Genomic DNA, 13,745 nt, shown 5'->3' with positions numbered 1-13,745 from the left:
ACCTGGGCTACAGAATGAGTTCTAGGAAAGGTACAAAGCTACACAGAGACACCCTGGATCTAAATAAATAAATAAATAATAAAGAGTCAGAGCTTTCTGGTGACTTTAAGACTTGTATTTTGTTGTGTGTATAAATATTTTGGGGCTGTTGGGGGAATGCTTCATAAATTGCTTTCTCAGATAGTAAACATCATATTCCCACCCTGAAGGGGTTAACTGACAGTCACACCCTGCTCCCACAGGTCCACAGAAGAAAGAATGACAATCTACACAGCCAGGGGAGGCTGGAACATGATACACCACCCTGTGACTTGAGGCTCTTTTCTTTGTGATTTTCTTTCCTGGTCTGGAACTTGAATTTCAGTTGCAAGGAAGGCCATGGAGTGATATGATCACTGAGTACACATGGACCTTGGACCTTGATAACTGGTCAGCAAACCCTTCCCACTCCTGCTGCAGCTACCCGACAACTGCTGGGGTCTGTGTGTGGCTGCTCTCCACACTCCAAATGTTAGCCACCAGAAAACAAATCACAGCATTTTACAGGCACTCTGTGGCCCATCCCAAAATGACTTCCAATCTCTCAGTCCTGTTGGGACAGTGGTCAGAAATCTTGTCAATGGCGCCTCACTCCCACTGTATTAAACTCTAAAGCTGACTCCAAAGTTAGCTGTGTCCAACACATACCTCCCAAACCTGCCACACTGGAAAAATGTGCTAATTTCCCAGGTCCCAGCAGAGTTAGCCAACAAGTGCTTATCAGGTTCAGTATCTCACAAAGTTTTGCATTAAATACAAGCTTAGACCATATCCATTTTAGATACCATAAAAGATGGTGTCACTTCTCGATCGACAGAGCGGTGAACATATATTTTTCCATTTTGTTGATCTTCTATAGAGAATAAACCGATCTCTGGAAATTCATCCACACCAGGTCCTCTGATTAAGTATATCAGTGACACATTATTTGACATATTATTGAACAGCTGGAAAGGAGGAAAATAGAAAAAAATTAAAGGAAGCTGCTAATAAACCATGGTGATCTTCAAAAATCAGGGCTAAGAACCGAGGCATCTTTCAGGAATCTCAGCAAGCCACCATGCTTCTGAGGGGTTGTGCTAAGAAAGCAGAGGGCTCAGCAAAGATATAGGAACAAAGAGATTGGGCAGAGGCTGGAGAGGGGGTTCCATGGTTAAGAGAGTTCACTGTCCTTCAAGAAAACGAGAGTTTGCTTTCCAGTTCCCATACAACTTGCAACTACCTGTAACTCTAGCTCTGGGAGATCTGATATCTCTGGCCCCTATAGACAACTGCACTCATGCGCACAAACCTGTACAGGGACACATAGAAATGTGTCATTACAAATAATAAAAAGAAAATCTGTGACTGGAGAGCTGGCTCAGTGATTAAGAGTGCTTACTCTTCTGTTCTTGTGGAAGACCAGAGCACCCATTTTGGGAGGCTCACAACCAGCTGTAACTCCAGTTCCAGGGAGAGTCTATTCCTCTGGCATCCACAGACATCTACACTCTTATGCATGAATGCACTCGTGCATCCATATGGGGGTGCACACACACATACAATTAAAATAAAATAATTCTTTTTCAAAAAAAATAAAATAAAAATATGGGTTGCATATTGGACTGAAATAGAGAAACTGGAAATAGCACAGATATTTATGAGATTAGAAAGAACCACACACTGGGATACCCATCCCATGGCCTCGTACACTCTACTACCCTCAACAAGGTTGAGGATGTGTCCTGCCAGAAAAGTCTGGCAGCCACACCCTTAAATGAGAAAATTGAGTCACAGAATGATACATGTTCTGTGATCTTGGTTCTTTACTACACATTCACATTCCTAAATCTGCATCAAAATGTCTGGAAGAACACATACCAGTTTGTTAATGTGGACTTTCTCTTGAGAGAAGGAGAAAGTAAGGCCATACCTAACTTTTCTGGGAGAGAAGTTATGAGCAGCCCTTGGCTGATTCTTATTCTTTTTTAAATAAATTACTATATCATCATCATCATCATCATCATCATCATTTATGAGTGAGTGAGAGAGTGAGTGAGTGAATGTGTGTGTGTGTGTGTGTGTGTGTGTGTGTGCGCGCGCGCGCGCTGTGCACATGCCAGTGGAGATCAGAGGACAACTACCAGAAGCTAGTTCTCTCTTTTATCTGCATGGGCCCTGGGGATCAAACTCAGGTTGTCAGGCTTGGCAGCAAGCATCCTTATCCACTGTGCCATCTTGCCTTCACCTCAAGTAAGTAGTAGAATTGTACAGGTATGTACTACCATACCCTATAGCAATGTGGACCTTTAAATAATCTCCCCCTATAGTCAAGAATGAATTAAAAAAATAAATGTCTGCATGGGACCAGTGAAGCAGACCTGCATGTTAGAGTTATTCTCATTACAGTTACAGGGAGAAGCCACCAGCCCAAAGGTACACACCCAGATGGTCCCTAGAAATCAGGCATCAGAGTCCCAGCCCAATGTCCTGCCTGCTCATCTTCACTATCTGGCCTAAGTCAGGCAGGCACACAGCAAGGCAGCTGTCAGAGCCCTTTCTAAAATAAGTGGTGTGACCCTGGTTCTTTCCCTAAAGAGATAACCAATAAATGCCAGCAGGAATCCTTTCAAGACCCACTCTTCTGTCCATAAGGGAAATGCTATTCCCAGAGGTCAGAGTATGTCCTTACCTCCCCAACAAATTTGGGAAAGGGCCCTGGGTCTTCCTCTTCCAGTTCCAACGTGGTGAGAACCCATCTTCTCTTAGATCGCCTTAGAGCCTGGTGGCTCTGTCCCTACAAGGCACAGGATGACAATGTCAGTGAAGATGATGGTGAGGCTAGCAGACTGCATCTGTGGCATCTGAACTTCATAGCTGGGCACAGAGCTGACTAAGCATGAGTATTCTGTCTCTCACACCCAAAGCAGCCACCTGAGCTTGACCATTGTAAGTATCTGTCCTTTTAACAGCTGATGCCATTCCTAAGAGTGAGGCACAGGCTACATACTCATTTCAAAAGGTTTGTGAGATAGCTTTAGTAGTTATGCATCATGGCATTAAAGACCATTGTCTACCAGATATGAATGTGTGGTCTACAACAATAAGCCAATAGCCTAATGAAGAGAAAGTCATTCCCTGCATTAGTCTCTTAGTTTTCCTGAAATCATTGACAAGAAAGTTTCCAATTTATGCCAAGTCTTTTAATTTTAATGTCTACTAGTCTCCCTTTTAACACACATACACACACACACACACACACACACACACACACACATATATATATATACAGACACATACACAAGCCTCTGAATTGAACTATTCTATCCTGGAAGGAAGCTCATTAAACTCAGGAAATAAACAACTCATAAGTCTGAGGAAATCCTTGAAACTTATAGGATATACAAGGTCCCTTCCTGATTTCAAGGTTATATAAGCAGAAAGGAGTGCTAAGTAGAGGAGACCTTTCAACTAATCAAGCTGCCTGTAAGTTGTACAGTGAACTTCAGGGCTCTAACTTTCATGAGCCATCACCCATGCTGGGTGGACTTTCAATGATAGCTGCCTTTGAGTCATCCTGTTTGTAAGTACTCCTATCCCACACTCTTGAAAGTAACTCCAATAAACTCATTGGTTCACCAAGTTGGACACTGGTGGTATCATTACTTTGGGATGCCTGATGTTGGTTCCCTATTTGGGCTGCATAGAGATTTGTTCTTGTCACCCAAGGAATAGTGTCATACATATAAACACACACACACACACACACACACACACACACACACACACACACACACGTTGGGGAATATTGGTCTTCAAAAACTAATAGCCAGGACCATCTTAATAAGAACAGTTCTGGATACATAGAAGAAACTCTCAACAAGATCAGGCCTGGAGAGTCTTCAGACCCTCACCTGAGATTCCATCCTCCCTTTCCTGTCATTACCCCCAATTGTGCCCTAACTGAACACAGTCTTTGAGGGAGTTATACCTTTTAGGACAGTGGTTCTCAACCTGTGAGTTAGAACCCCTTTGATAAACTTCTATCTCAAAAAATATTTACATTATGATTCATAACAGTAACAAAATTAGTTATGAAGTGGCAACAAAATAATTTTATGGTTAGAGGTCACCACAACACGAGGAATTTGCCATAAAATTAATTTTTAAATGACTTCCTTATAAAGTGAATGGATAGAAATAAGGACACTACAGGTTCTTCGTTAGTGTGAGACAATCAGTGATGTTCACAGAAGTGAGTGTCAGTCTGCCCACACTAAAGCCTGAAGGGATCAGGCCTGGCACAATTTAATGTAATAAACAAAGAAGCCGTGAGGACAAGCCTTCAGGCTTGCACCGTTAGCTGGTCTGCTCTTTCCAGGCTTCTCACACATTAGTTTGACATGAAGGCCTCACTGGCCTCTTTCATTAGGACCCACTTCCAGTCCGACCAGTGTGCTCATAACCATCAGCTTCTTATTGGAAGCTGTTAGTGACTCTGACCTTAAAAGCAAAAATAACACTAATTAGTGTCATTAATGAATGTCTTTAGTAGTGTCCTACAGCAAATGCATGAAGTAGCACAAGTACCCAGAAAGAACTTCTGCAGTTAGATTTTTGGTTCATGGTTCTAGAGATGGGACCCAGAGCCTCCTCCTGGGTTCTAGGCAAGCTCTGTACTGCTGAGCTACATACCAGGCCTGTGCTTAGTGTCAGTAGCTATGATGTCTTGTTCATTGCATCTTAATTTATGATCACCTTGTCCCTAATCATAGGGAAATGATCCAAAGGACTCTGGTGTGTCATTATCAACAGGAGGGATGCTCAACTCTGAACCACCCCACTGTCCTGCCACTGAAGGAGACAGCGCTAACCTCACCTGGCCAGGGTCAGCACAAAGCCTGACATGTGTGTGTAGGAGTCAACACCAATGTCACCTGGCTATGAGACTTAATGGGGCTTTTCTGTGTCCTCTCCTGTTCCTTAATTTACAATAATTGGTAAAGTGATAGAACTTTGCATTTTCACTGGGAATTCCTAGTGTGTGATTTGTATTCCAACAGCCTTGCCCCTCCCCCCAAAAAATCCATATTTAAGACCACAGAAACACAAAAAGACAAGTCCTGCAATGGACTCCAAAGCTAGCAGTAAACTAAAGTGTGTTTTTATTTGAGATAGAATCAGAGAAAGTGTGCACATGGGGAACTTATGATAAAGCAAATGGGACAAAAATTTAACAATTCATGAATTCTCATAAAAGGTATTTTGACAGGCCAGTGAGATGGCTCAGAATGTAAAGGTACTTGCTGCTCAGACCTTGGTGCTTATCACATGCACATGCATATGCACACATACACACAATTATAAAACTCAAAAGATGCACCCAGGCCTGAGGGTACAGAAGCACGTCATGGCCAAAGGGGCCAGAGCAGAGGACACATCTGTGGCGCTTACTACAAGTTCTACAGGGAACAGCAGTAATGCAGCTTTAATGGGCTATCACTTATGCTGGGGTGGGACTTATTGGTGATACATCTGCCCAAGAGTCACCTATGCTCCTGTGGGCAATCCCTCATCCACTTTGTTCCTGTAAGGCACTCCAGTAAGTTCATAGACTCACTGAGCTGGGCATGGTCCAAATTAGTTGTTTGGATGTGGCCACCATTTTGTCCAAGACGAAGACATTTCTGTACCCCTGGAGGAGTTAGGACAGTAACGGAAGCTCATTCAATTACATTCAGATTTCATCTCGGAGGTAACGACTGGGATGCTTTCACTGTCAAGTTCTGGTGTAGTCTCAAAAGAGAAAACCCAGAATTCCCTATTGAAAGTATTTGGATCATTCAGAATGCAAACACGTGGGAGGCCAGAATCTCTGCGCATCCTTCCACTGAACAGCATTCACACCCGATTAAACACAAATGCAGCAGGAGAACCCAGCTGTCTTCCACTAAGCCAGACATTCAAATGACAAAGTACAAAGTACAAACAGCACCGCTCTTCTCATTAGGCAGAATCTGAAAAATACAGTTATTTTGAGTAAAACTCTGTTATTCATCTTCGTGTGTGATGGGGTTATTGTTCTCTTTAGTGAATTAAACATGGTTAAGATTTGTCAGTTTTCATTTCTAACATGCTATCAGTAAGTTTAACTCATACAGTCTGAGTCTCCAGGACTTGAATCTTGTTATGATCGTCACAGTCAGTGAACCCAGAGTCCACCAGGTGTGGCAGTGTAGCACCTGTGGGATCTATCTTAATTCATGATTATGTGGTGACACAGCAGGCTTTGAAGTCTCAGAGGAAGTAAAGACATACTCTACATATGTCCATTTGTGGTTGGCTATCTTCAAGGTGGTATGTGATATTACTGGGTCATTTTATGTCAAAGATAATTGTTGTTATTTTGTTTTGTTTTATGATATTTTGTTTGTGTTCTGACAAATAAAGCTTGCCTGGAGATTAGAGGGTGGAGCTAGCCACTAGTTAACCATAGAGGCCAGGCAATGGTGGCACATACCTTTAATCCCAGCACTTGGGAAGAAGAAGCAGGAAGATCAGGAGTTCAAGGCCACCTTGGACTACACAAGATTGAACCCGTATAAAAGAGAAACAGAACAAGGTGGTGGTGGTACACACATTTAATCCCAGCACTAGAGATGTGGAGACAGTCCCCCATTCAGTCTGAGGATTCATAGAGGTAAGAAGTTTCTAGTGGCTGCTGCTCTGCTTCTCTGATCTTTCAGATTTTACCTTTGATATCTGATTTCTGATTTTTATTGTTAAGACTAGTTAGGACTGAGCTTCTGATAACAATGGCATTTTTCCTGCCACAGACTATATTTCTATCTATTTACCTAAAGGAAAAGAGTTGTTTGTGCATCACATGTATATATCTATGGCAATGTGTGTTGACTTTTTTTTTTTTTACTCTTTGCTCTTTTGGGGGGTCCGCCACCCAGCTCCCAAATAAATCACATGGAAGCTTGTTCTTTCTTATGAATGCTTGGCCTTAGCTTGTCTTGTTTCTTGCTAGCTTTTCTTAACTTAAATTATCCCATCTACCTTTTGCCTCTTGGTTTTTATTTTTCTCTATTCTATTTACCTTTCTGTATTTCTTACTCTGTGGCTGGCTGTGTAGCTGGTTGGCTGGTCCCTGTAGTCTTCCTCCTCCTTTTGCTCCTAGATCTCTCTCTCTTCTCTCAGATCTCTCCTTCTATATATTCTCTCTGCCTGCCACAATGCCTATCCTTTCTCCTGCCTACATAATGGCCATTCAGCTCTTTATTAGACCATCAGGTGTTTTAGACAGGCACAGTAACACAGCCTCACAGAGTTAAAGAAATGCAACATCAAAGAATATAACACATTTTTGCATCACTAAAAAACTGTTCCACAGCATAAACAAATGTAACATACCTTAAAATAATATTCTACAGCATATGTATGTGAAGAACAGGAATCCACCTGCCTCTTGTTCCCTAGCCCTGGGATGACAGGTGTGCACTATGTGGAACTCAAGTCCTCATGTATACCCAGAAAGCATGTAGGTGGTGAGTGCATCTTGCCTCTAGTCCCAAAGAGAGAAGTTTCAAAGTCTTTGACTTCCTAAACCTTAAACCAGTATGTTAAATGCACAGCTTAGGGGCTGGAGAGATGGTGGCTCAGCAGTGATGAGCACTGGCAGCTCTTGGAGAAGAGGACCTGATTTCCATTCCCAGCATCCACGTAGTGGCTCACAATCATCTGTAACTCAGTTACAGGGAATCCAACAGCTCCTTCTGACCTACATCAGCACCCGGCTCATGTGGTACATGGACATCCAGGCAAAACACCCACATACAGAAAATAAGAATGATCTTAAAAAAAATTAAAGAGGAAATTGCAATTCGTGTAAATGAATGCAGAAATTGATTTTGTTTTTGTTCCAGGCTTTGGGGCATTGGCAAAGACTGTGTGAAGTCTCCTGTCTCTCTCAAGTCCCTTAGTCTAAGATGGAGTCTTCAAGTAATCATTCACTCTCTAGCTGTGTAGATTCATTCTGTCCTAACAGCACAAATGGGCCCAGCCAACAGGCAGGGAAAGCCAACTGGATCTTCCAAGAGAGTTAAAGCATGGACGGTTTATGCTTGGCCAGAGAGGTACCCGAAACCCACAGAGCAGCTCCCGTGGGTTTTCTCTTCTCTTTGTGCAGCCTCAGAACAGCTCATCTGCATGATGCAGGAAGACTCACAATTGTCCCCTGCTGCTGAAATGACTCCGTAAGAGGGCCTATTACACCTCCATCTGGGACAATTGAGGCAGTTCCTCTAAAAAGGACACCACTCACAGCAATTTGCATAATGCTCTCCATGCTGATAGAACCATCCCCAAGCTGGCTTCCCCAACTGCTGTTTTATCAGAGTGGCAGGCAGGCAAGCTCCATAGCCTCCACCCTACATGCCCTTTCACAGATGGGATTGGACTTGGGCCAGGTCACCAGTGTCCTTCAGGCTTACCTGGTTGGGGGAGCCATGATATCTTTTGAAACAAAAAATTTCAGAAAGAAAGAAAGGAAGGAAGAAAGGAAGAAAGAACTAAGACCCTAAATAGGAAATATTCTTTCTGGAAATGATTGAAATAAATCAATTAATCTCTCTCTCTCTCTCTCTCTCTCTCACACACACACACACACACACACACACACACACACACACACACACACTCCCTACCTATTTCTATCTCTTTCTCTCCTTCTTTCCTTCCTTCCTTTCTTTTGACAGAGTCTCATACAGCCTAACCTGGCTCAATCTTGCTACATAGCCAAAGAGGGCCTCAAACTTCTAGTCCTTCTGTCTCCCTATACAATTCTAGGGATTAACTGTTGTTGACCATTGCAGTAGCTGGTTTTGTGTGTCAACTTGACACAAGCTAGAGTCATGAGAAAAAGGAGCCTCAGTTGAAGAAATGCCTCAATTAGATGCAGCTGTAAGGCATTTTCTCAATTAGTGATCAATGCAGGAGGGCCTAGCCCATGGTGAGTGGTGCCGTCTCTGTGCAGGTGGTCCCAAGTCCTATAAGAAAGCAGGCTGAGCAAGCCATGAGGAGCAAGCCAGTAAGCAGCACCCCTCTATGTCCCTGCCCTGTTTGAATTCCTGACCTGACTTCCCTCAGTGATGAACAGCAATATATGGAAGCGTAAGCCTAATAAAATCTTTCCTCCCCAACTTGCTTTTTGGTCACAAAGTTTGGTAGCAGCAATAAAAACCCTGATTAAGACCATCATGCCTGGTTTATATGGTACTGGGGATTGAACTCTTCTTGGCTTTGTGGGTGCTAGGCAAGCACTCTATCAACCCAAGTCCAGATATTTAAATTTTCAATGTACAATTCCAACTCAAGGAGGATTTGAGGTCCTAGAAATTAGCATTTTAAATTCCCATGGGATATTTCTATAGATTCCTTGACCTTCCTCCACCTGTACCTAGCTGCTGGGCTCTAGACTCAAAGTCAAAGGCACCCTGAGGATGGGGTGTTCTGGCCTGCATTTTACAGTGTGACAGTCACTGGCCCTGTGGACCTCACTGAATACTTGAAAGGTGGATTGTGCACCTATGACATTGAATCTTAGATTATACTTAAATGGAGGTTAGATTGCCACCTGTAGCTAGTGATGGCCACCTTGCACAGTGAAGACAGTCCTGAGGAACCCTAAAGGATAGCCTTATGGGCCCAGGCTTGAGTCCAAATCCTGTTCCTTTCTTCAAAAGCTGCATGATAGCAGGCAAATGGTTTAACCTCCCTGAGTCTGAATTTCATCTTTATGATAATGATATAATTGCATACCACTGTGGATATGGACTCCTCACAGTAGTGCCTGTCAGTGCTTTTGATGTGTAATGTATTCAAAGCACTGACGACCATTTAAGAAAGCTAGAATAAGAGAGACCCTGCAGGTGTCGTGACGGGCTGGGGAATGAACTGAGAAGAGGCGAGAATGAAGGCTCAGTCCAGGCTGACTTCCTCAACCTGGGTCAAACTTCAGGGAATCTGATGCCAGTAAGTTTATTGTCAGTAAATCTAAACACAATATAATTCGGAAAAAAAGTTTCCTTGTGTAATACAATCTACAGTGAGCAAGGAAGTGTAATTATATTGAGACTCAATTCAGGGTATATGTCATTTCCTCCAAAAAGATGGGATCTAGAGATAAACTACCTGTATTAGCTTAAGGGCCTAGGGAAGGTTCTGCCACTATTATTTGGTAATACAGATGGTGTATAGGCCATTTGGGTTATTAGCCACCTCTGGTCCTAGTTGTGGAGCTTGGGGGAGCCCCTGGCTGTACAGATAATATAAGTGTCATTTAGATTACTAGCCACCTCCTGTCCTGGTTGTGGCCCAACAGATTATATAGACCACCAGGCTATTAATCACCTCCAATTTCCAGCTTTCTGGATGGAAGAACAGGTTTTACATCTTCTCCTGTGTGCTTAGCATTCCTGGTTTCCCTGGAGATCTGTGGGTGCAAGGACCTTCATGCTCCCAACACCAGAAGAAAGGATATTGGATGTTTTCGCCATTAAGAATGATAAAGAACCATAATGGATTGAGGTGATGGATGTTCCTCCTGATCTGACCATTCTGCAAAGCACACAGCAATAGAATCATTATATGGCACCCTCTAAGTACAACTTTATGTTTTTAATGTATCATCTCTTTACTATTTAATTTTTTAAAGTGCTAAAGGATGCCAGTGAGATGGCTCAGCAGGTAAAGGTGCCAAGCCTGATGACCTACACTTGACCCCTAGGATGCACATGGTAGAAGGAGAGAACACATCCCTGAAAGTTATCCTCTAACTCCACATACATGCCTAGGCATGCACAGGCCTGCTCACACTTGCGTGCACCACACACACACACACACACACACACACACACACACACACAGAGAGAGAGAGAGAGAGAGAGAGAGAGAGAGAGAGCGCCCAAACAAACAATATATGTAAAAAAAAAAAAAAATGCTTCAAACAGGAAGGGCCAAGTATTTGCCTTTTCCTATGGAAGCCTCCAGGCAACCTTTATATCCTCCTGTACCTCACAGTCAATTTGGATTCAACTTAGCCAAAACTGACCCTTTTAGCTCATTTTCTCACAAAGCATCCCTTCTTCAGGACTCCCTAATTCAACAAAACACGGTCACCTGTTCACTCTCCAGGCCTTCCCTTCTGTGGATGATTGATTGATAAATAAAACACTGATTGGCCAGTAGCCAGGCAGGAAGTATAGGTGGGACAAACAGAGAGGAGAATTGAGGGAACAGGAAGGCAGAGAGAAAGACGCTGCCATGATGAGAAGCAGATGTTAAGATACCGGTAAGCCACAAGCCATGTGGCAAGGTATAGATTTATAGAAATGGGTTAATTTAAGACATAAGAACTAGATAACAAGGAGCTTGCTGTGGCCATACAGTTTGTAAGCAATATAAGTCTCTGTGTGTTTACTTGGTTGGGTCTAAGTGGCTGTGGGACTGGCAGGTAAGAGAGATTTGTCCTGACCGTTGGCCAGGAAGGACCAGGAAAACTCCAACTACACTTCCCCTTGCTCAGCTCCACAGCCAACCTCCATTTTCATTTCCAGGCTTCCTTGGGCCTTCCAGCCCTCTGTGCTCACCTCCAGGACTGATGGTCCCCACATTTCTGTGAGAGACACTGGAACATGCTCTGGAGTGACTACTCCTGTCCTTTCTCTCCCACATGTCCCTTCTTATCCCTCTGCTGGGACTTGAATGGCACCCCTAAACACAGATGCAGACGTCCTAGCCCTAGTACCTGTGAACAGGATCTTGAAACTTCAGGTTTCATCAAGTTGCAATGAAGACTTCCAGGTGTGCCCTGATCAGTGACAGGAAGAGGAAGCAGACACCCAGGAAGAAGGCTGGCAATGACATGGGCAGAGACTAGAGTGATGTGGCTACAGGCCTTGTTAGCAACAGCCAGAGAAACCAGGAAGAGGCCCTTAAGGTTTCTACCAGAGGGACCATGGTCCTACTCTCTGTGCAATTGCAGACACCAGGCCTCCAGAATGACGTGTTTCTCTTAGTTCAAGATACCCAGCTTGTAGTACATGCTTTTCCAACCCACTCTCTGTATTAAAGCTATGTGATCATTTGGTAAAATGGTTCTTATTATATGGTAGCAGAAAATCCCACTAGGAAGCCACTGTTGTTAGAACAGAATCTGGCTGCTCTTTTTCCACATAGCCTGCCTCAGGTTCACCTCTGACAGCCCTAGCACACACTTCTACAGCACCCCAACTCTCATGTTCCTGGGTGAAGCCCCAATGACTCGGTGGGCAGAGCATAGTTGTTAGCAATGTTATTATTATTATTATTATTAGTAGTAGTAGTAGTAGTATGCATTCATGTAAGTACACATGTATGTCCATATGGAAGACAGAGGTCAACATCAGATGTCTTTCTCAATTACTTTCTACTTTATTGATCTGAAACAAATCAACCATTAGGCAAGGCTGGCAGCCAGCAAGCCCCAGGGATCTGTGTTTGCCTTCCCAGACATGTACCTCCACACCTGATTGTTTATGTAGGAACTAAAGATCTGAACTCAGGTCCTCTGAATTCAGACCCCAGAGTATGTACTCCCAACTATGACTGCTGCCTCATTTCTGTGTGTGTCTATGTTCTATGTCTCTGTGTGTGTCTGTCTATGTCTGTGTGGAGTGTGTGTGTGTGTGTGTCTGTCTGTCTGTCTGTGTATGGTGTGATTTTGTGTGTGTGTGTGTGTATGTGCACATGCGCTCATGTGGTGTCCGTCTCTCTTCCTCTCTGATGGTATGTGTGTGTGGGGGGGTGTCTGTCTGTCTGTCTGTCTGTGTATGGTGTCTCTGTCTCTGGTACGTATGTGATTCAATTAGAGTGTGAAGCAATCTTGGGAGGGGCACTAGGATACAGATGACATGAAATCAGAAGGAGGCTTGTGTGGAGGGAGGAGACATTGTAGAAGGGGAGCCAGGGATGAATAAGAACAGAGCACACATGAACATGCCATGATAAAACCAATCTCTTCATATGCTAACTTAAAACATTATGTTTTTTAAAAAAAGAAGACACAATTTTCTCTTCCCACTAACAAAAAGGAAGCCCAGCAGGTTACACCCAACAACCACATGTAACACAGACTGCCACTGGAACACAGGACACTGTCTGCCCACTGGAACACAGGACACTGGCTGCCCACTGTAATGCAGGACCCTGGCTGCCCACTGGAGGTCCCTGTTTTTCTTATCCTGTTTGAAGTGGGGTTATTTCCTGCCCCCACTTGTTTGCTCCAGTTGTCTTTAATACACACTGCTGAAATTTCCTCAGTCCTTTAAAGCAGGGGTAGAAGTATTGTTAGGAGTTCATATTGACAACAAGCAAACCTGTGTGTTTCATAAATTGGTATCAAGTCCCTCAGATGCACTTCCTCATAAGATGTGGATCTCAATCCCACATTTATCTAAATTCTGGAGCCCCATGTGTCTATATTACTCTAAAGATGGACATCCTTCTGCTTCAGCTGAATGCCTGCTTCTCACGAGGTTCAGGTGGATTATGCTCAGTTATCCTGCCAAGTTCCTTTAGCCTAGGATATGAAAAACCACCTATGCAACACACCCTGCACCCACCCAGCTCACCTGCAGGAGCCACAGCAGCGGCAGCAGCCAGGTGCAGCCTCTTATGTCCAT

General features: G+C 43.6%; 1 protein-coding gene across 1 annotated transcript in view; it reads right to left on the bottom strand.

Moving 5' to 3' along the window:
* Cdh26 (cadherin 26) overlaps window positions 1-13,745 on the bottom strand; it is a 50,575-nt gene extending 36,830 nt beyond the window's left edge. The window contains exons 1-3 of the mRNA XM_036184337.1: window positions 13,695-13,745; window positions 2,711-2,815; window positions 825-986 (exon numbers count right to left, since the gene is read on the bottom strand). Coding sequence (XP_036040230.1) covers window positions 825-986; window positions 2,711-2,815; window positions 13,695-13,745 — 318 coding nt within the window. The remainder of the gene's footprint in view (window positions 1-824; window positions 987-2,710; window positions 2,816-13,694) is intronic.

The sequence above is a fragment of the Onychomys torridus genome, chromosome 4, assembly GCF_903995425.1.
Source record: "Onychomys torridus chromosome 4, mOncTor1.1, whole genome shotgun sequence".
Classification (NCBI taxonomy): domain Eukaryota; kingdom Metazoa; phylum Chordata; class Mammalia; order Rodentia; family Cricetidae; genus Onychomys; species Onychomys torridus.
Note: the sequence above shows the minus strand (reverse complement) of the source record. Positions and strands in the feature narration are given on the sequence as shown.